This window comes from Vanellus vanellus, assembly GCF_965231255.1.
Source record: "Vanellus vanellus genome assembly, chromosome: 10".
In the NCBI taxonomy this organism is placed as follows: Eukaryota; Metazoa; Chordata; class Aves; order Charadriiformes; family Charadriidae; genus Vanellus; species Vanellus vanellus.
The window spans coordinates 22,090,553-22,114,414 of NC_138915.1; the positions used below are offsets into that span (position 1 = coordinate 22,090,553).

General features: G+C 41.1%; 1 protein-coding gene across 1 annotated transcript; it reads right to left on the reverse strand.

Annotated features, from left to right (window-relative positions):
- Positions 1 to 3,109: 3,109 nt before the first annotated feature.
- Positions 3,110 to 23,172, reverse strand: HPRT1 (hypoxanthine phosphoribosyltransferase 1). Its single transcript, XM_082488287.1, has 9 exons — positions 23,056 to 23,172; positions 20,856 to 20,962; positions 19,177 to 19,360; positions 13,651 to 13,716; positions 12,627 to 12,644; positions 10,265 to 10,347; positions 7,909 to 7,955; positions 5,726 to 5,802; positions 3,110 to 5,104 (listed from the first exon to the last, which is right to left on the reverse strand). Exons 1-9 carry the CDS (start codon positions 23,080 to 23,082, stop codon positions 5,057 to 5,059), a joined length of 657 nt encoding a protein of 218 aa, XP_082344413.1. The 5' UTR covers positions 23,083 to 23,172; the 3' UTR covers positions 3,110 to 5,056.
- Between the last annotated feature and the right edge of the window lie 690 nt (positions 23,173 to 23,862).

Here is a 23,862-nt window from a genome sequence, read left to right on the forward strand (position 1 = left end):
GGTCATAGTGGGGTAAAAAAATAAAGATGCCATCGATAATCAGGCGTTAGATAAAACCCAGGTTCATTTACCTGCATCTTGACGTAGTCCTGGGCACAGATCCACCTCTCCTGCCCCCTTCCGTAAGGATTTTCACCTTCTGAGCTCCTCCGCTTCAGGCTGTGCGCACAACTACGACTGCAGCCACGCAGGTGTGTGTCCCCCGCACCGCGCACCAGCCTTTCCCCGCTCGGCCATTGCCAGCACGGGCCCTTTCTCAGCATCCCTCGGGATGGAGAACCTCAGCTGGCTCCGTCTTCGTGCTTTTCCAGCCCTACCGCCTCCATCTTCGTGCCTGCAGGTGGGTGCTGGTGCGTTCACAGAGCTAGGAAGCAAGTTCCCCGTGAAATAGTGACCAAGCTACAACGGCTTGTGAAATTAAATGAATTACAAGTCCTTATACACAAAAAAAAGAAAGAGAAAAGGGGAAAAGAAAGAAGAAGAAAAGAAGAAAGAGAAAAGGGGAAAAGAAAGAAGAAGAAAAGAAGAAAGAGAAAAGGGGAAAAGAAAGAAGAAGAAAAGAAGAAAGAGAAAAGGGGAAAAGAAAGAAGAAGAAAAGAAGAAAGAGAAAAGGGGAAAAGAAAGAAGAAGAAAAGAAGAAAGAGAAAAGGGGAAAAGAAAGAAGAAGAAAAGAAGAAAGAGAAAAGGGGAAAAGAAAGAAGAAGAAAAGAAGAAAGAGAAAAGGGGAAAAGAAAGAAGAAGAAAAGAAGAAAGAGAAAAGGGGAAAAGAAAGAAGAAGAAAAGAAGAAAGAGAAAAGGGGAAAAGAAAGAAGAAGAAAAGAAGAAAGAGAAAAGGGGAAAAGAAAGAAGAAGAAAAGAAGAAAGAAAAGGGGAAAAGAAAGAAGAAGAAAAGAAGAAAGAGAAAAGGGGAAAAGAAAGAAGAAGAAAAGAAGAAAGAGAAAAGGGGAAAAGAAAGAAGAAGAAAAGAAGAAAGAGAAAAGGGGAAAAGAAAGAAGAAGAAAAGAAGAAAGAGAAAAGGGGAAAAGAAAGAAGAAGAAAAGAAGAAAGAGAAAAGGGGAAAAGAAAGAAGAAGAAAAGAAGAAAGAGAAAAGGGGAAAAGAAAGAAGAAGAAAAGAAGAAAGAGAAAAGGGGAAAAGAAAGAAGAAGAAAAGAAGAAAGAGAAAAGGGGAAAAGAAAGAAGAAGAAAAGAAGAAAGAGAAAAGGGGAAAAGAAAGAAGAAGAAAAGAAGAAAGAGAAAAGGGGAAAAGAAAGAAGAAGAAAAGAAGAAAGAGAAAAGGGGAAAAGAAAGAAGAAGAAAAGAAGAAAGAGAAAAGGGGAAAAGAAAGAAGAAGAAAAGAAGAAAGAGAAAAGGGGAAAAGAAAGAAGAAGAAAAGAAGAAAGAGAAAAGGGGAAAAGAAAGAAGAAGAAAAGAAGAAAGAGAAAAGGGGAAAAGAAAGAAGAAGAAAAGAAGAAAGAGAAAAGGGGAAAAGAAAGAAGAAGAAAAGAAGAAAGAGAAAAGGGGAAAAGAAAGAAGAAGAAAAGAAGAAAGAGAAAAGGGGAAAAGAAAGAAGAAGAAAAGAAGAAAGAGAAAAGGGGAAAAGAAAGAAGAAGAAAAGAAGAAAGAGAAAAGGGGAAAAGAAAGAAGAAGAAAAGAAGAAAGAGAAAAGGGGAAAAGAAAGAAGAAGAAAAGAAGAAAGAGAAAAGGGGAAAAGAAAGAAGAAGAAAAGAAGAAAGAGAAAAGGGGAAAAGAAAGAAGAAGAAAAGAAGAAAGAGAAAAGGAGGGGAGATGAGAGGAGAGGACCAATGTGATGTCTTATTTGCTTATAAACATATTTGTTCAGTGGAGCTCTGATCTTGGAAGGTGTGAGAATTGAAGGCAGTCGGAGATGGCAGAAACAACCATTTAACGAGCGGCGAGCGAGCAGTGCCTCACCGCTGGATTAGCACGCGCTTGACAAGATTTTCAGAGCGTATCAGCCACCCGCCCACCACCGCCAGCCGCGATATGCAATTCCAAGGCAACGTAAAGATCCTCATTTTTCTCAACTTTCAAAACCAGGGCTCACACGCACACCCCGAGCGAGCCGCCAGCTCCGTTCCTATCAAGACTTTTAACCCCGTCTCAGCTCACTCTGGAGCACCTTTAGGTTCTGACCAGTGTGAACGTGAAGCAAGAAGCAGCAGCGCTCCGAGCCCGAGCCGCACACTTGCGGTACCGCGGGAGGCAGCATCCCCGCTCTGCGGCCGGCGAGAATGGTCGCCACACGCAGATGTCACAGGGTGAGACGCTGTATTAAAGCCTATAAATATCCGACGTTATTTTTCCAGCATATATTCATAAAATGGGGCACTGTAACGAATTTCAAATGCCACATAAACGTTCAGATACAAGGCTGTCTCCGCGCTTTCATGACGTTTTCACAATATGTGTCTGGGTTGCGTATAGTTGGCATTTAACTTGCAAAGGTGTGTCTAAAACCTTTTAGCCAAAATTACTGAATAAAAAGTTAACGATTGCATTTTTCAACTGTTCTCAAGTGAGAACTTAGCTTCCCATCATGCAGGCACAGGTGCTGTCAAAGGCTGCAGTACGTTAAACTGCTCCAGCAAAGGCGAGAGAGTGGGTAATGTCTTCTCCAAACAATTTTCACAGAGCACACCGAAAGCTTTTGAACGAGGGATCCCTCCGGGGTGACAAACTTCATCGGACAAGCGCCTACGTGAAGGAAGTGGGGGAAAAAAACCCCAAAATAAAGTGCCTGTTCCCCAGCATTTGAAACATGGGAACATTGAGTAAGGTATTTTTTAAAAAATACTGACCTTTTCCATGAGGCACAGGCGAGGTTTGTTAGAAGGCAGACCCAGGATCCGGTAGCATCGTCCAAAGCTCTTCCCAAAGCTCTTCCATGACCACCCCAGGCAGCCCCAGCCCCTACCCCCCGTTTCGATGATAAACCCCTCGTTACGACCAACTCAACCTCTCCTCCCTTTCCCAAATCCCAGCATTTGAATACCCATCTTAACCAACAGGATAAACTAATTGAAGGGGTCAGTCCTAAGAAATACCAAAAATCAATTCTCACCGTTTTCATGTATAAATAGGTAGTTTTAGGCCACCTCTCTAGTGTAAACTCCAACGGCCGTGAATTTATTGTGAAGCAGGAACTATACAGCAGGTTGAAGGAAGCACTACTTTTTAAGATTAGACCTTAAGCTCAACCAGAATTAGTAAAAACTTGAAGGGATGTAATAATTCTCAAGCAGTTTACAGTTTTCCATGTTGCTTTTGCGCTTCCTCTTCTTGGAGGTGCATCGCATATTTCTGCAACAAGTTGTCCCAGAGACAGTCCAGGTTTTTGAAGAGGTGCAGACACAAACATTATTTAGGAGATATTGAGAAAAACAATCAGACTTTGTAGTGCATTTTTTTTTTAAAAAAAAAAGCTCTTTGGAACATTAACTATAACATTGCAAAAGTATCATATAAGCACAACCAGTGTTCTAGTATTTGTTAATGAGAATTTTGATTTACAAATGGGTCTCCTACACATTGTGGTCATTTGATCTAAACCACATTGTGTAAGTTACTCATATTTTAGGTCTGCTACTAACTACTACAGTTGTAACTGAACACGCCATGGACGGACAACAATGTGCAGTACTCAGAAAAGTACAGAAACATAACCCAGAGTTCAAAATCACAGAAAAATCTTTCACAACAGTCTTCCAAAACCTTCGTTACCTATTGAGCAGCGTTAAACAGGAGCGCAGAGTGGAAGAACCCATGGGCAGAGGTACAAGAGCCACGTCAGCTACGGGAGTGAAGAGCGCGGCCCGAGGAGGAGGTGCGAGATGGGCTGCCACGTTTGGAATCAAACTCAACAGGAACAGAGGTATTCAAGAAACAAACTCAAATGATTATTTATGAAATGGTTGTGTTTTTTTTTTTTCCACATGTATATGTTTAATGAACATATAATCTCCACTCTTCATTTTTGCCAAAACAGAGCAAAGGACAGTGCTTAAACCATTTTATCTGAAATCTATGTCTGTTATAGAATTTGCAAGTGTTTCAAGATTTTTCCCTCAGCACTTTCTCTCTCTTGTCGATAGGATAATGTTAACCAAAAGCTCTACAAAGACAACAAACGTAGCGTCTGCCTTCACTGTCAGAAACGTTTATGAAGAAAATTTCAAGAGCACTTTAATATACAGAATGAGTGGCGTAAATGTATGGGGCTTATTTTAAAGAGACAGCCTTTATTTAAAGTACTTTGTTTTGTAGATCTTATAAAGTAAACTTTACAATACTTCTCCACAAATATATTAAAATTGTTTAAATTTAAAAGGCAACTCCACTGGCTGATGGATACTTTTAAAGAAAAAAAAAAAACCTAACAGAAACAAGCAGCTCAACTAAAACTAGATTTTAAACATTCTGTTTTGTCATTCCATCTCCTTTAAAAAAAAAAAAAAAAAAAAATTAAACATTTTTCACCCAGACTTCCTTTACAGCAATAAGGCAACTCCAGGAGATCTGAATGAGCTCCCTGGAGATTACAGATACTGTAACTGGCTGCTCCTCATGCTTTATAACACCCAAAGGTGCAACTATCCATTAGTCACAATCACATCTGTGCATTAAAATATAAAACTTAAATTACAGATTTTAAAAATATTACTAATAGACTTCCCTATCATAAAATGTTTTACATTTACAGTACTTGAACTATTTCAGTTCTGGGTTGATGAGGTTTAAGCAATTTACCACTGCAAGAGTTAGACTCTGGAGCTCACAAACAGCACAACCCAACCAGGGGCAGCAATAGTCGGTAGAGTCATAGTGCAAATCAAAATAAGGAGTGCAGAACTGCACGAGTCATTTGCAGTTCTAAAATATAAATGAACAAGACAAGATCTTATATTGTACATGCAATAAATTATAGTAAGCGTATGACAATGGGGCTGGGGCATTCTACAATTTTAGCTGGTGTACCAGAGTTGAAGCCTGTGAAAGATAGGACTCAGTAAACAAAACATTTCAAAGCTCTGTTGTCATCGCACTTGAGCTCTGCTTTCATGCTTTGTACTTCTGCTTCCCCGTCTCGCTGATCACACAGATATGCTGAAACAAAAGAAAAGAAAAAGATCCTCTTAGAAAAGTAATGCAAGAGACCAATGTTTTACATATGTATTCAATAACGCACTGCTGAAAAAAATACAAGCACGCTATACACATTTCAGTATGAAAGAATCTTGTGAGACTGTTTATGCAGAACAATTTAAACCATTTTTTGTCTAAAAGTCTCGACATCGTCTTCTTTCTCCTCCCTCTAATTATCCCACCCAGCATCCGATGCAAGGTTGGTGAGACCCAGATGAAGTAACGACTTAGAATAAAAAGTGAACTCCTTTTAACTTCCAAGCTCTCTCTTCTCTTATTAACTATGCAAATGCATTTATTTGTTGTGGACATCTGGTAAGATAAGAAACTTCACATTATTTCCAAGTTGACACGAGATGTGTAGCCTCCATTCTGCACGTAGGAAAATAAATTTTAGTTTCCTAAGAGCTCCAAAACGCTGTCCTGCTGCTCTAGGGTTCGCTCGCATCGTTGCATCACCAGCGGAACAGATCTGCACACGAAGCGTGATTAACAGAGGAGGGAGAGTGACGTGAGGAGACTTCCCTTCCTTCCTCCTCCCTAGTTTTAAATGGGCAAAAACATACGGGAGAAATTACTTACGTTTAAATCTCTAAAGTATTCATTGTAATCTAGGGCGTATCCCACAACAAATTTGTCTGGCACTTCAAATCCAACAACTGAAAGAGACCATAAGTCACCAGTATGTTAGAAAAGAACTTCCTAGAGTTCACTGGATATTTTTACAGAGGCAATCTGGAATTTTATAGATAAGTATGCATCCTAACTCACCCCATTTCTTCCACTCAAGTACCCTCAGATTAATATTCGAGCTACTTTAAAATTTTTACTTTGTTGATTTATTTCATCAACTAAAGCACAATTGCACAGCTGCATTTATCGATTCCCACGCAGCAGCATGGTGCTAGCACAAAGTCTGCAAGAAATGAATGGAAGCACTTAAACCTACAGGCACGGTATTATTATCAGAACATAAAATTCCCTGAAAATTTCCTGCAACTTTGTAAATACATACAAAAAGAGCCAATACTTCCCAGCGCTTCCTAGATGCTTGACGCGCCAGCGCAGCAGCAGTGGAATTGGTGAGGACAGCCCAAGTCACCCTCACAGCACCACTCGAGAGGCAGCACCTCTGGGGAGCCGGACCTGTGCCACGGGCAGAGCCGCAGGAAGGGCACCTTCGAGCGCCCTGCACCTAACGAGTAGGCAGGTTCAGTCATCAGCTCCTTCAAAACTATGGGTGTGCAAGTCCAAGGGGACTTTCTGTGACGGGGCCGGGAGAGTCAGCACAGAATAATGTGAATAGCAGAACCACGGTTATTGCAGGGAAACCAGTCTTTCGCCTGTGAGTTCCTGCCCAGACGGACTCAATTCTTGCGACTTGCAGGCAATGACCTGATGTGTAGGAATACACTGTGACTGCTAAAACACGTCTTAGATGCTGATTCCGTGGTATAAAGAATAGCAAAGAGCACACTGTTCTTTATGGGGTCTCCTCCAGGTTTCAAAAACAGGTGGGTTTGGGTTTTTTTTTGGGTGTGTGTTTGGTTGTGTTTTTTTCCTCCCAGAGAAGCTGCCTAAAAAGAGACACCAGCTATTCCACGGATTGTCTAAACAGGTCTAGCAGGACAGTTTGTGGGTAGTCAGGCAGTATCAGACCAACCTGGCAACACACACCACAAAATGACCAAAAAATATTAAATTCTATAAAATATAAAATTTCCAAATGGCTTTCTTCCCTCATACTAAAATGTCCTGAGTACAGGAAAGCTGCATAGTTTTTCTCTCCCTGGCTACAACGAGGGTGTGTGAGGAAAACGGGGAGATAAATTGTACAACTCAAAGAAAAGGCTCCGTGCACTTTTGGAAAAATTAAGGTGAAGTTTAGTGTCTACTTGGCCTACAGGGATAAAACGGAGGCCCGGCCGTTACTGCTTTGCTGCCTCTTCTTTCAGAGCTCATGTGCCCTGCACTGAACGGGTTGTCTCTGTGGACAGATGGCAAAACAAGTCATCTGCTGCAAGATGCTCAAAAGGCAGACCGTTAACCCAGCTAAGCTTATAATAAGATCTCAGGAACGAGGGGCATCCTTGACTGAGGAAAACACCTCAATTAAGCTTTAAAGGCATTGAAAAACTTCAGTTCCAGATTACTGTACAACCTTGGAAAGGAGGAGGAAGAGGATTCTGTTGCTAAATTCACTCCACTTCCATAGTGAAAAGTACATTGTCCACATAAACAGGAATTCAGCCTCTGGAACAGGGTTAGAACAGACAGCCCTTCCCAAGGCGGGAGGAGCTGTCACTCTGGTAGCATTGTCTGCTGTGGATGCTATTCCTTTCTTCATGGTCTTGGGACAGAGAGGAGAAGATAAAAAGGGAGTAATTCAGATGCCCAGACATAACCATTTTTTGTGCCAATTTAGGCATTGTATCACTGTAAACTTTTATCAGACCTGCTACCTTGTGTGGTTCTTCTATATCCCTGGGGACATACAAATGGCGTGAGGTGGCTAGGTTTAGACACCCGAATCACTCCCCAAAGCGTCAAAGGGGAATCCTGCAGACTCTGCTGACCAAAGCATGTCCTACATGCAAGCTGGGAGAATTTGCACATAAGATATTTAAATTCCCTAAGTAAGAGCAAAATCTGTCAAGAATCATTAGTGAAAACTTATTTGGAACACCCTTGGACTTTGATCAAAGGGTACACAATACACTGACATACTTGTAAAAATTAATAACGGTTGTCAAAAAGTCACTTACAGTCTGGCCGATATCCCACACTTCGAGGAGTTCTTTTTACCAACAAACTGTCAAATAAAACCAATGTAAAACTGAAACATGGAAAAGCACTGTGTACAAACATATGAGACTGTTTTGATGACAGACAAGCTGAATTGGGCCTGAATGTGCATAACTGAAAGCATAACTACACGTATTTTAAACTACTATTTTATTTGCAGGTGCAGCTGATCATAATGACAAAACAAAACTTCCTAGAACGGTTCACAGCCTAAAGGATAACTAACAGGTCTGCGAGAAAGAAGCTAAGAGATATTGATCTGGATGGATTTTCGTTGTGAAAAGTGACTTAATGGGGTTTGATGTGTGTTAGGAACTGCAGGCGCAATTTAGCTTACACGGAAAGAGGTAACAACTTGGGATCTGGCCAGATCAACTGTGCTCTTTTCAAAAGCATTAGTATTACAAAGCAAAAGTTCAGCTGGTTAAATGCAACCTCAATTGCACTTGCACAACACGCCCTCAACTGTTTTTCACTGGCAGTACTAATAAATCCCATAAAGAAAATGTAATTGGTTCTGATTATCAAGTCAAACCAGTTCCGCTTTTCCAGAATTAATAGTCAGAGGTATAAAAAGGGTGGAGATACAGAGTCGGGGGTATCGCAGTAGAGAAATGCCTTGCTAGTTTGATTCACTAATTATTCAGTTAAGCACTTCTACCTCTTAGAAGAAAACCCCGCAGGCCTGATATTTGTCTGTCTGAGACACAGAGACTTTGGGAGGAACATAAAGGTGGTTGATGGCTGAATGTGAAGACAGAGGTCAGCATAACTCTATGCATTAAGCACAGACCTCCTTCCCTCCTGGATCACCTCTGAAGGTGGGGCTTCATTTGTCGGAGTCACTGTTTCAATTTTAGACTGAAACTTCTAGTTGTGAGACTTAATTTTTGAGAATTGGCGTAGGATTTTGTCAAAGAGCTCCCAGAATCATGTTAGCATTAATTACCATCGCCCTGCTGCAATTGTCAGAGAGAAAGAAAATTTAAAAAAAAAAAAAAAAAAAAAAGAGAGAGAGAGAAGAGAAGCAAGCGAAGGAGCTAAGAACATTGCACTTAAGACTATCTAGAATGATCCTGTTTACCTGCTCAGGTCTTTTGCAGACCCAAATTACTGCAACAGGTTCAAACAATAGGAAACTGGACCTTATTCATACTATATTATACTCATGATGTACACTGCAGTGTTAGGGCACTATTCAGTGACAAATAGGGAGAAATCCTCAACAACCTCACCTTCAGCAGGTCACCTCCAGATTATCCGCAAGAAGAGTTGTTCTCGCACATCTAACAACTGCTTTGACATTGTTGTGGCAACGCAACTGATTAGATATTACACCCAGCTTCGCTTTATCTTTAATCTCCAGCAATCTTTGTGCTTTTATTGTAAAATATACAACCACAGCATAGCAGCACAAAAGGTGTAATTTAATAAGAAGTAGGAAGAATGTCAATATTGGTTAATAATATAGTATTATCTTCAACATTTCTAGTTAGTTGTCAGTTATTTAATTATAAAATGTTTTGTAACTAATTGATTACAGATGTAACTAAGTAGAAAAGCCTGGAAGAGCATATGGCTGGGTGACTCTCACAGAATGACCTCTAAAGCTCAGCTGCACTATGCGCACTATACAAACAATAACGCTAGTGTGCAAACTAATTTAATTCCACAATCAAAGAAGGCAAACTAAAACACAGTCTCTATTGCACAGGTACACCATTGCAGTGTACTGTCATTGCAGACAGCTCAAGCAGAAACAAACATGTTTGCATAGATACTACATATACGTAAGTGACAACCGCTGATTTTTTTTTATCCCTTTTCTAGTAAAAGTCTACACTTATGAACTAAATTCGTGCTGAAAATACCTCTACCAACTTGACAGGGTTTTTTTTTTTAAGCCCAAAATATTTAAATTCTTCCATATACTTCTAAACTTAACTTGGACTTCACTGGTAAAACCCCACAAATCTCACCATAATATGGTAAGGCAAGACACGTACCAGGCATGCACAAGCCATCCCCTTCTGAAGCACTGAAATTCTTCCAGCGCTAAGATTGGAAAGAACAGTGTTTCTGCCAACCTTAAGGAACATACATTCTCATAACAAGCAAAAATGCTTTAGGGGTTTAAACAAATACTAAACTCCAACAAATCGCATCATATATGACTCCTGCGACTCTCGCAGAAATGTCCCCTCCCATTCCTCTTCCATGGAAATGTATTCTACCCTTTTTTTTTTTTTTTTTTTTAACACCGTGTGTCATTCCTAAGGTGAAATACAGCACAAGTAATTATCATTAAAAATTTACCTGGCTACTTTCACCATCTTTGGATTGTATTGCTTAAGTAGAGACAGCAACGTTTTCATTGTTTTACCAGTATCAATTATATCCTGAAAATAAAAAAAAACTAATGTAAGAATGTTAATCATGTTAGAGTGCCATTTTCAAGTTTCTACCACAGAAATTGCTTATCTGCAATAGCATGAAAATATGCCAAAATACTGTTTGTAATCAAACATAGGTGATGTGTAACACCATGTTGTGCTTATGCAACTATGCTCAAGAAAGTGATTATACACGTTAACAATAGTTCTTAATTGTTGTGGATACTTATGACTTTGAAAGCAGTTACTGCACTATGACCTTTTTGGCTCCTTCTGAAGATCTTATGGCTTGTGCTCCTTGCAGCTATTAGACAAACAATGTTTAATTCGAATATGATGAGAATAACATTAGCCTTGCCATTGAACTCAGTTACAGAGACAGACGTATACAACAGAAGAAAAAGTTAAGAAGGGAAAACAGGCAGAACAACCCATTGTTGCAATTAAAGAAAGAGGAGTGTAATTTACACTACAGATCCAAGAAGTTGCTGAAGAAATTGCACTGGGAGTATCTGCGCGCAGTTCTAAAGTCTATACTCCAACACACTAAAATGAGTTTTGACACACCGTTTTAATCCCATCCACTGCACATACAAGCAGAAAAAAGAATATCTGGCTTCCAACTGAAGCACCAGAAATGGACTCCTCATTTGCACTGAAATAATCACACGATCTTTAGAGGGGAAGTCCTTACCCTGGCCTGAAATCAAGTCTATTTGAAGCGAAGGAGGTAGATAACACAGAAGCAGCAATGTTCTGGTTTCAGCTTATTTTCCCATGACTCCCAATTAAAATAAAAATCAAAGAAAAAAACCTCAGAGCACCCATCAGTAATACCATCTTTAACACTTAATACTTTTAATCATGGTTATAAACTCAAGAAGAGTTAAAGACATACAGATATACAGGTGAAAATAAAAGTTGGTGAATAAACACAATTAGCTACTATACTCCAAAATGAACTATAGAACCTATTATGATTTTGTATTGTGTGATTATTGTTTATTGGAGTGAATCTCTGTTTTGTTCAGATTTTTATGCACATGAAAGGGATGCTGTATAGAAAAGCCTAGCGATATAGACAATAAATGTGCGTTTTTATTGTTTGACAGTTAAAATGGTGACTGGTAAAAGGGTTCATATTTGACAGTGTATAAGACAAATCACTGGATAGATGATTCACTGAACAAATGAGAAACTAACCTAGTTAGCTGTCTGGGACTTTAAAGGCATACATTCATCTGAAATGGAGCAGATACATAATTAAATGCATCTGCCTATCTGAAGCAAAATATACTTCAAAGGATGCCACTGGCGACACAGACAATTGCTGTATACATACTATTTTGGTAGGAGTTTTGGAACTGAATGTGCTTCCTGTGGAATAATATAACCTCCTCAAATTAAAAAAAAAAAACACAAACAAAAAACAACCATACATAAAAAACACATTTTATGAAAGGAAACATCCTTTCCTTAGGCCACTGAATCAGTTGCTGTAGCTGTTTCTCTGGTTACAAACAAGCCATTACCACTATTTGGAGCCTTAAGACATTACTAGATTGCACGTCCTTTTTTCCTGTCTACTGCTGCTGCTTCCCTGTCCCGATATTGGCACTCTTACTCAAGAACACCCTTTGCCAAAGTGATACTTTGGTATCTGTCCATCAAGACAGAGGAAAGCAAGAATTAAGCAATAGTACCTACCAGGATATCAAACTGAGGTGTACTGTGCCTGCTATCATCCAAAGAACCGTGACAAGACAGAGGAAATTTAGCAATTGCAAAATGCTAATTAGGAATTAAGGCTTTTTATGTCACTATTCTCTACACAAATTACACACAGGGACATTGGGCTTAGATCTGTTTTTTACATATTTTAGGATATTCCTACCAGGAACATCTTTTTACTCCTGCAGCTTAATTTCCTAGCTTGCTGTTATAAACCCAGAACAATAACATAATATGACTTTGTTTCAGCTACTTTTTAAAGTAAGTAAAAAAAAGAGAGAGTCTAGAATTGACAGAATCCCAGAAAACTGAAAGCAAATGCAAACAATTTTACATGGATATTTTCTGTGTTAAATTTGGCAGTTGAATGCAATTTGAGAATTCAAAACACAGATCATTTTAAATTCAGAACCCACTTGCAAAATTCAGGCCTGGAATCAGAAGCTGGAAGCCTTGAAACCAGAAACTGTAGTTTTTCTGGCCTAAGAACAACTTCTATTAGAACTCTCTCACCAGTCACACATTAGAACTTCAAAGTCAAACATAATACTTACTTCTACGATCAAAACATTCTGGTGGGAAGAAAAAAGAAAAAAAAAGAAAAAATCCATTAATATCTAGAGAATATGCCATTTCTTATATATATAAATCTCTATAGCTTATTAATTTTCATTGCAGTTACATATTTGTACCTCCATTCATATATGCTTACACATGTAACAGTGAATTGTGTGATTAACATTTCTGATGCTCCGGTAACAATTAGCTGTCAATGAGACTCTCCTCAACATCTCTGCTGAGTACAAAGCAGTCTTTAAATTATTAAGATTTTGAGAATTCTAGATAAACGCAAAAGAGATCAAAACAGAGTCTACACAATTCGTATTCTTCTAAAGCAAAGAGGGTTATACTATAGGCACATGTACAATCTGTCATATCTATGTCCTTTATATTGAACTGTGACACACACGCCTTAAAGATCACATATGTGTAAGGAGAAGGGGAAAGTAATGTGTTCTGACAAAGCAGGAGGCACTGATGCTTTAACCTCGGACATCTGGCTCAGTGATCTCCACAGAGTCACTAGAGAAAAGCAGATTCAAAATTGACATTCTCTCATTTCCTTCTCCCGTCCCTGCCTGTAATGGAAACCTCTGTTCCAAACCTGGGCTGCACGTTACACGTCTCGACAGTATGAATTCCCATCACTACTTCAGCGAAACACCAGTACAGTGAGTAAATAATGCCGCTCTCTTTTAAAGGTAGTTTGTAGACAACTCCTCACACAAGATTATTCTTCCCAGGCACTGCAGAAAAACAAACCTCCTAAAACTTTGCTGATACTGAAGATGGTGAATAGGGGTTTTTTTGTTAAGTTCAGACTAAACTGATGGCTTTCATGGGGCTTATCTGCTCTCCTCATATACAGTGGTGAATATTTAAATGAAACTCCGCCGTTTTCATTTTTTTAAACTCTATAATCTTCACACTCTAACAGAGCAGCCTTAAAACCACACAGGTATGTGGGTTCTTTGGTGGTTTTGGGTTTTTTGTTTTTAAACATACAAAGAGCCATACCTTTCCAGTCAAGGTTGAGAGGTCATCCCCACCAATGACTTTTATATCTCCAGTTGACTGATCATTCTAAGAAAGAGGAGGAGGAACATTAGCATTACCAGAATTAAAATAATTTTTTTCTTTCAGTAAATATCAAAACTTCAAAGTACATAACCACTGAACATTAACGCTTTCAGAAACACAGCACCAACAGCAACTATTAACTAAAAAATTAAAAGCGATCAAATTAAAAGAAGGTATTTCAGATTAAAGATTGTTTGACAAGAGATCTGTATAAACGCAGGTACCATTATATATACACCTATGTCATGCATGTGACCATCATATATATATACATATGTATCTAAAAAGACATGATTTGCTATGCATTCCCTACAGATATGGAAATAAGACAACGAGCACTTCAGTTTATAAGCTGCATGCTGCTATAGCTGGTAATTTACATTTTAAACTTTAATGCTTTAGAAAGACTTACTCTTTGAATAAGAGTAAGCAATCATAACAACAATAGCCAGCAGACAAGGCACAGATTAGTATTTAGAAATGTAAGCTACAAAAATAGCCAGAAAAGCTTATGTTTGCCCAGTTTACAACAAATATTAATAACAATCAAATTACTTCTTATCGTGATTGACCAGCAACATAAGTACACCATCACTATAACAGAGCATTTTACTTCAGTAAAACTCAACTTTGATATAAGCAGAAATGTACTGTTAAAAAGAAAGTTAAAAACAGGAGTGCTAGGAGTGCTTCACAGATCTTTGCAGTTTATTTAAAGTCATTCAACCAACTTTAAACCTTGACAGTCTCTCACAGTTCACATTAGATGCAGTATGCTTATTATTGTACTACTTACAGATGATGACATTGTCCTACAATTTAATCCTTTCAGTCAAAGGTTAATATCGCTTATCAAACTTTGTTCTCACAACTCCTTACCACGTTATCTTCCTTTTAGAAAACTAGTAGTATTTTGCTGCACTGTGAAGCCCAAGCGTGCTGTGCAACTACGCAGACACACAGCAAAACAGCAGTTCCTTCCCCAAACCCAGAAATGGCAGATGCAACAGAGAGGGGACCACAAGGGCACAGAGAGAGTGCCACATACAGCTTCCTGTTTTTACAGTCGCGTGAAGACGGATATTTGTGCTATACAAATTGTATGCAAAAACTAAAAATGTTGTCACAAAAAAGGGGAAGCAAATTATTTAGAGGCACACACCAGGTATACAGTAAGTAACACTGGGATGATAGTAAAGAAAAATTAAAGTCCTTTCGACAGTGGTGTCAACAGTCTAGCTTAAGGCGTCTAAATGCAGATTGTAAGACTAACAGATACTTTCCTTTTAAGATTCTTATGACACAACATAAAAAAACCCAAATAAATTATTGGATAAAGTATCTTTTCGGTTTTGCTCCATGTGTTTTAAAGAAAACATTAGTTTGATTTGTACCACTGTGAAATTACAGCAAAGTGCCACATTTCATTACTATAAGGAACATTCATTTTTGAGAGTCAGCTGTTTCAGCGCTTCCGTAACAGTGCAAACAACAACTAAACCAAACTGCATCAATGTCACTGTGTTGAAAGAGTCCAAAAATGATGTCCAAAATAATTTCTGACTGACCCAGTAGATAGATACACAGCTACTGAATGCCTCAGATACTGGCTAGATCAACCACAAAAATGTGATTCAGTTAAACACTGTATTCGTAAAGCTAAAGGACATTTCCTGTGTTCACCCTATCTTAAAATTATCTTAAATGACAGCTTCTTTAAGCTTTTCCTTGTTAATGTTACAGGATTCTCTCTTGTCTATTCCTACACTAATAGGGATTTCATCCTCCTTCCACGGAAGGATGTAAAAAACATCATTCCTTACAAAACAACGACGGAGAAAGATGTTACAGGTATTTGTTCATTAAAATTATGTGCACAGATGACAGACTAGCACTCCTCAGTCTATGCCTAAGATCATGTTCTTGATGATCTGTTTGGCTACAAAGCAACATACTATACTCAAACACCACCAAGAAACTGTAGTAGGTTACTGTAAACCTTTGGATTATGCATATTAAAGTATTAAAGTATCCATAGTAAACCTTTGGATTATGCATATTAAAGTATGCTTCACTGGCATATAAACCTGCATTCCTGTGCAGGTACTGAGTTCCTAAGCAATTAAAGGACAAAAAACAGTTAAAGAATTTCCGTCACTGGTTGTAACCAGATTTCCATTGGAAAGAACTTTGTTTAATAATTAAGCAATGTTTTAATTATCTTCAGGAGCATTATTTCTGATTTCAGTACTGGTAAGACTTTAATGCTTTGTGGTTTAACACATAAGAGTTTTACTGTTTAGATCTGTTTTCACTGCCTCCCTGTTGTCACTGCTGGAAAACAATAATGCTTCACAAGATCCTAACTCCTGACCCAAGTGACTCCAAGATCACCTTTTAAAAAGCCATTTTAAGTTCCTTACAGTATTTGCTGTAAGGCTGGGTTAAGAGAGATCTTTCAGAATACTGCCATGACCAGCCTAACCAGAGCTTACCATGTACTCCTCCGAAAATCCCTGTTTTCCTGGGTGACAGTGCAACACATTCATTGTCTTTTGGCTGTCCTTCATGGCTACATAAGCAACATTTGCTCATTTCCAAGTTTCAGTGCAGGAGACTGCTGAAAAGCCATTCATGTAGCACAAACAAAATAAACTGTTTGTCAAGACTACTGAGATCTGGGTCTGTTCACAAACACTATCTTTCCATTTCTTAACAACTTGCCAGATCATTAAAATTCATCCGTAAGGACTCAGAAAGCCAGAGTTACAAGCAAAGTTTAATCACAGCTTCATCATGTCAGTATTCTTAGAGAATTATTTTTGGGTGCAGAACAGTATGAGCTTTGCACTGCAACACACAAAAAAAACCCCATATGCTTGTCAATATTAAATGATCGGTTTGAAACAAGAATAGAACCTCAATTACATCAATTTCAGAACCATTACACAAGTTCAGCTGCTTCGTTTATGCGACCAGGGTATTTTTAACATCTTTTATCCAGTCTCTAAAGGCAGGCAGCATGATCTAGTAATCGCATCCAAAGACAGTGACAAGAGAGTTAGCTCCACTTTCAACTGTCCATTACTGTTTGTGATGGCTTTCACATCGCAAACAAGGCAGATCCCGGCATCTAGTAAAGCACAGATAAAAACTACAAAGCAGATTTAGCATTCTGATGCTATTAATAATGGAAGACCTAGTCAATCTGTTACATACGTGTTCGTGTTAGCACAATCTTATCCAGTCTATCAAGTTATGCAATCTAAAGGACATAAGTCTTGATATTAATAACCACCTAAGAGAGTCCACAGAAATTAAACGCTCGTAAATACTGTAGTGGAGGCATCAGGTAACAGGAGCTCCTCACTCATCTAGAACAAGAAAACATTCTTTTATAGACTTGGCTGACACAACCAAAAACCCTGAAGCCAACACCTCATGGAACACATTCTGCTTAGACAGCTCTCTGTCTAAATTTCTCCCCTTTTCATCTACTTCTTTTTAGTACAAAACCAGGCTTTTAATTTCCATGAAACTTATTTTGCTGCTCACTCCCCTATTAATATCAAGGCACTGTAGTTCTGGGGAGTAAACAACAAAAGCAGCTGTAGTAAAGAAATGAACCAAAGCATGCCTAACACACCGGCACGATCAAAAAAAACCCATGTGTATAATAAGGCAGCCTTGCCTTTTAACAGAGGGTTTTTTTCAGGTGTTTCAAACGATTTCTCCAATATTTTTTTTTCAAGTTAGTCAGAAAGTGGAGAGACTGAAAGGGTGTAGTCTTTATACTGTTTTTCAAACAAGCCAAGTAAGTTATTGGGAGTGTTCCTTGAAGAAAGCAGAAGCTACACTATTTCCGTACAAAAAAAAAAAAAAAGGCGGGAGTTATCATCTCCTATTCTTAACACATTATCCTGCAATAGAGACATTCAGCTTTCTGTTGTGGTTTTTACAGGCAGAATAAATGGGCATGTGGTGGCGTAGTGGTTAAGTGGACCAGCAGCAGGAGCCTGAATCTTTGGGGGGGAGGAAGGGGGAGCAGAAGGAAAGGGTGTCAAGCAGCTTTCGCCCACTGATTTAAATATGGTGCACAAGCACAGAGAGTGCCTTGTGAGATACAACCAAAGGCTGGCACAAACCTTTCTGCCCAGCCTTGCCTTCTCATTAAAGAGCATAGCTAAATTACTGCCTCGCGTTCAGCAGACATGAACGTGGTTTCCAGGTAACCCCTGGACAGCCAGCCATGTGTATGCCTCGGGCAGCCAGAGCCGCTCGTCCTGCAAACAGACTTGGCCAAAGCCCCATGCAGTTGTGGTCTCTGCTGTGAAATGTTAACAGGTCACTCAATAGAAACCATGAATCTATGAAGTTCTTCGACAGCCCAAATTAAGCTTGCCAATACCTGGTTTCGCAGTTTAATAAAATGAAGGATAAGATTTGAGTTTCCAATTTAGTAATTTCTATTTTTTTCCTACTGGAATAGGCAGTCGTCAACAACTGCGACAAGTAGCTTATACTGCTGATTTGAATGCAAAGATACTGAGACAGAACTAACAGCATAACCTTACAAAACAATTTATTTCAACATCCTAAACTGAAACAAAAAATTGTAATTATTTCCATGACATAGATGGTCTTATGGAACAAATCATAAATACCATCCTGAAAACATGAGACTAGGCTGTCGGTAAGTCAGGAAGCATACAGTACTAACATACGTCTGCCTCTTCCTTTGACCTGCACAACATAACCTCGCGCTTCCTTCCATAAAACTTACATGTTACCTCACGTTACAGCATGTTGAATTTCCCTATAAAGTTAAAATCCTTGTGTTAAGAAAGAAAATATATTCTTTTCCAAAAATGTAAACGCAAGGCAACCTATGCCCATACCTTGAAAAGGAAGCGCCATATTCAGTGGCCACTAATCGTAAATCTAGTTTTAAAAATCTAGTATTTCCTCAAGGCCAGATACAATGCATTTTGTTTAATGTTTGGTCGAGCCAAACAAAAGATGAGATAGGGAACTTGGGTATGACCATTTTTGCAGCTTCCAAGTCTTCCTCTGCAATGAATGATGTCTAAGCCACATAAAAATTCCTAGAATTCAATTTTTGTAACCATAGTTGCAGGAGAATCCTCTGTATTATTCTAAAGCCACAGCTTTAGAGATGGGGTAGTGGGCAAAGAGGAAATTGTTCGACAAGTAAAGGACATGGAAAAGGTCTCACTGTTCTGCATAATGATTTTACTGGGCTGTAGAGATATCAAAGTCTAAAAGAAAACACATGATACAGTAAGGTAGAGAAAGAGGAACTTAGCTTCTGACTCTTAATTCCCTTAATTATCTGTTTAATATTAGCACATTCTGGCAGTAACAACATTAAATCATCTCTGTTAATAATTTGAAGTTAGTCAAATATATATAAAAAATGCAAAGTATTGCAGAGATACTTACACAGTAACTCTTCAACCTAATGAAGTCAACAGTCATAGGGATTGATTTGTCACTGTTCCTGTTCAGTGCTTTGATGTAGTCTAATAAATCAGCAAAAAATTTATAGCCACCCTTGAGTACACAGAGTGCTACAATGTGGTGTCCTCCCATGCCCTTCATAATTTCTCGTGCCAGTCTCTCCGTCCTACACAAAACCAAGAAAGAGACAGCTGTCATAAAACATTTCATTTGCTTATAATAGCAGCAGCTTTTTGCATCGCTAACAACAGTAGCAAACACACACACACATCAAACTTGGATCAAACACATTTTGCTCAGAAATATTTGCCTACCACTTCAGTCACTTTTACACCTTATTGGTCAACAAAGTTTTGCTTTTCAAGGTTAATCTAACAGTAGCTCTGCCAAACGCCTTTGTTTTCATACGTCACAGCCAAAGCAAATCTTAACACCCTGAAGCTGTTTCACTGCCAGATACCGGACATGAAGGTGTGTTTTCTCCTTCCAAAGACAGGCTCAGCAATGTAAGCTAACACAACCGAAAAGGCAGCAGCCCTCCCTAACTGAGGAGCTAGAAAATTCCCAAATTGTAAATTAAAGGGCTTATGCTTATTTGCCAAGCTAGAATGCCAGAAATTTGTCCTAACTGCAAAACACAATACTAACAAAGCAGAGCAAAAGAACACTGCACCGTTTTTCTGCAATCACCGTTTCTAAATTTATCTTGTAATTTATTTTAGAAAGCATGGTATGTATTTATTGTGTGCCAGCTGACAGCAGGTTTCTCAGAGAAAGCCTACCATTATAAACTTTACGTCAATTACTTAATGACACGTACTTTGTCCAATTTTTTTCCTCTATATGGACTTCCAGTGCAAAGTTTTTACAATATTTTAAAAAACGTTTTATAGGAATGTTTATTATATCTAATCAAACAGCACCACACAAAATCCAGATGCATTCCTATTCACAAGATCTCCAGGGAGATCCACTCAGCACCACTCTTAAATGGTTGTGTGTCTCCAACAACGCCTTCACTGAATTTGCATTTCATTCTCTTAAAGGGAATTAGCAACTATCAAATACACAGTAATAGGAAAATGCCTTATAGGCTTATGCACCCATTTCTGATCACACAGGACAAAACTGCCACAGCACGTCACAGATTTCAGCAACCACAGAAGTGACAGGTTGATATTTACAGAGGCTAATGTCTTTCCCAGAAGGCAGGAGAAAGTCGGATGTTACTTATCTACCATACGAACATGACAAAGTCTAAGATGACGTGATCAGTAATTTTTATTAATATCCTAGAGACTATTAATATCAAGAGACTATAATTGCTTTCAGACTGAACTGGCACAACAAATAATGTCTTCTAATTAAGCTTTAAGAAGGTAAAACATCAAAAAAACACTGGAAAGAAAGTCGTAGATTGCTATGTGCTACAAAATTTCACTTGAGCATTATGACAAATTTCCAAACAATAGCATAACAGCAAATGTACAAACTTTTAGAAACCAAACAAGAAAGAGTTAATTAGCACTTGTAGTTCTTAGTCTCTAATTAAATGTAATCTATTTAGACAGTCACCAGGCAGCAAAACTATCACCGGAAGATTATTTACTCCAGCATCATGGAATCAGCTGGAGCAGTGTACTGTCTGAAGTCAAACCAACCTGTCCATGATGAGCCCATGAGGAATATAGACTTTTTCCAAATCATCTGCATAATGTTTAGGTATGCAGAACAAGTCCAGGTCGTAACCTTGTTCATCATCGCCAATCTGAAAAGGAAATAAGGTGAGGTTTCTACAAAGCCTTATGGAAAGTCTGTAATGAGAAACTGCAAGTCCTTTGCTTTATTCAGTAAACTACCAAACCCATTACACTCATTGGGATCAACTTACTTTCCCTCTCTGTAAAAACATTAGTCACATGGAACACAGTGTAAAGTGTAATCTAACAGAACCTAGAATTCACAAGAGTTGCTTGAAATACCACGTGAGCTGTTTGTTGTGCAGTACAATGTGGGGAAGAAATTAAGTCCTAACAACATTGTCCTATATCGGAGAGTGCGAAAATGAAACTAATACACCTCACTTAATCTCTTTATTCCATTTAGAAAATAATCAAGGAGCTTTTTAACACCTTTGATTTTCCTGGTGTAATGCAAAACCTGCACTTGCAATGAAGCAAGCAGAGGTTTTGACATGGACACCTTCCAAGTCTCCACACCACCAAATCACAACAAAACACACGAGCCAGTTTTCAGGACAAGGCAAGAGAGCAAGACAAGCATGGCAAGTTACGCTGCCGCGAAGCAAGCCTGCTCAGACCACCACCTGCAAACCGTGTGGGTTCAAGATCTTTCAGAATCTGAAAGGAAAGCCCTACTTCAGCAACCTGTTCCGCAATGGCAAATTCCCTATATAAACCAGCCTGCAATATTAGCAAATGTATATTAATTAGTATAAGGGATTAGCATACGTATATAATTATACCAAACACTGCTGAGGTTCAGGGCATATCGTCACAACGGGATCAAGAATAGCCTTCCCTGAACCCTAACCCTGCTGCAACTTGAAAATGACAATGTGCTTTTTTTAATGACTTCATTCTCTTGGTTTCACAGCTGAACGTTATTACATGTAAAATGAAGTTAGGAATTTCAGAGGTAAAACCGAAGCTTGTTACTGACAGTTCACCAGGGCAGGCATTTTAAGTATCCATTTTGGCTACCGCTGCCCTTGCGGGACACAATCTTATTTCAGAGCCCGAGGAAGCGCTTACCTGGCCGGTGATCAACCAGCTGTTGACATGCTTTTTGTTGTGTAACCCCTAAGGAGTATTTCACACGGGGTATTTCATGAGTATTTCACCCTCCCACCCAAAACAGGCCCTGTATGAGCCACCCGCGCACCCGGCTCAGGCACCGAGTCCCTGACCAGGGTCCCTGCAAACCAGGGCAGGCTGTTATTTTAAGTAATAAGACATGTCCCTCCCAAAACACACGGTATTTTCCTGTGGTTCAGCCCCATCATTACGTGTAGCATGCCTACTAAACCTTCCTTTCTGCGTTCGGTAGGGAATGGGCGCTTCTTAGGGATTTTATCAGGTTTTTTTATTGACCGCAGGGATTTACAGTCGCGGCCCTGCGGCCGCCACAGCTCTCAGCCATAAGACACCACACGTACTTCATGAGCACCCGGCACCGGCTTTAAAAATAATAAAAATGAATACGTAAGAGCCTCAGCAGACACAGCGATGATGCAAAAAAGACCCCCAACCAACCCCCAAAACACCCCCAGAATGCTCTTCCTCCAAAAATACACCCCAGCTCGAACACTGAAGCCCCCGGTGCCCCCCCCCCCCCCCCCGCCTGCCCACAGCGACAGGGATGGGAAGTTGCGCCGCCCGGGCTCCCGCCCGCCGCCAACTTCTTCCCCCCTTCACGGCTGAGGCGGCAACTCCGGCTCTTCCCCGCCGTCCTCCGCCTCTAAACCCTCCCGAGGAGCCACCCGTGACCGCCAACCCCCTCCTCCTCCCGGCGCCGCTCGCGGGAAAGGGAGGGGAGGGCGCCCCGGGCCCGGCGCCGGGAGGCCGGGGCTCCCCTCAAGGTGACTCCGCGGGGCGGCGGCGGCCGCCGCTGAGGAAAACCTCTCTTCCCTCCCCACCGCCGGCCGCCCGCCCCGCTCCCTCACAGATCACCGGACTGGGGGGAGGAGGGGACCGACGGGACAGCCCCCCCTCCCCTCAGCCGGTGGCGGGAAGGCGAGAGACAACCCCCGCTCAGGCGCCCGGCAGCCCCCGGCCCGGCGGCGGGCAGGCTCCCCCGCGGAGGGAGGCGGCGGCGGCGGTGGGGAGGACCCGCACTCACCACGATGCAGGGGCTGGGGGTCGCCATGAAGCGGGGCGGCCCGGCTGCGGGCGGCCAGGAGGAGCGGCAGCGGCGGCGGCGTGCGGCCAGGAGGAGCGGGGAGGCGCCGCGCCCCGCCGCGGCCCCGGCGCCGCCTCCGCGCCCTCCGCGCTCCCCGCCCTCAACATGGCCGCGGCGCCGCCGCCCTCTCCGGCGGATAGAGGCCTGCAAGCGGGCCCGGCCCGGACCGCCGCGGGGGTTGGGGACGGGGGGATGGGGGCGGCCCCGCGAACAGACCGCCTCCCCGGAGGAGCGGAGAGCCGCCCTCAGCCCCGGCGGCGGCGCTGCCCCGGAGGTACGCCCGCCCGGCGAGGGTGCCTTCTCCTGGCCGAGGCCGTCCCCATGCCGTGATGGGCGCCCCTCCCCCGTTAGGGCTGTCCCCACGCCAGCCGGGGTGCGGGGGTCCCCCATCCCCATCCCTGGGTCTTCAAGAGTTGATGTCCCCCTGGCCAAGGCCGTGTGGGGATGTCCCCTGTCCCCTCACAGACCCCTCTCCCATCCCTAAGGGGGAACAGGGTGTGTAATGGCTCTTCGCCCCCAAACCCAGGAGGGGGGATGCTCTTCCCACGGGTGTTCACATCACTTGGGGGGCTCCACAGACAGACAGCCCTCCTCTGCTGGCAGGTGTTGCCCAGGCTCCTCGCCTCCATCACCAGGGCACCGCCGCTGCTCCTTCACCCCAGCTTCAGGCGCCTCGAAGGAGGAAAAAAAGGGACTGTCTGCGTCGCTTCGGGTCTTCCTGCGAATCATGGCATTTGGTTGAGCCTC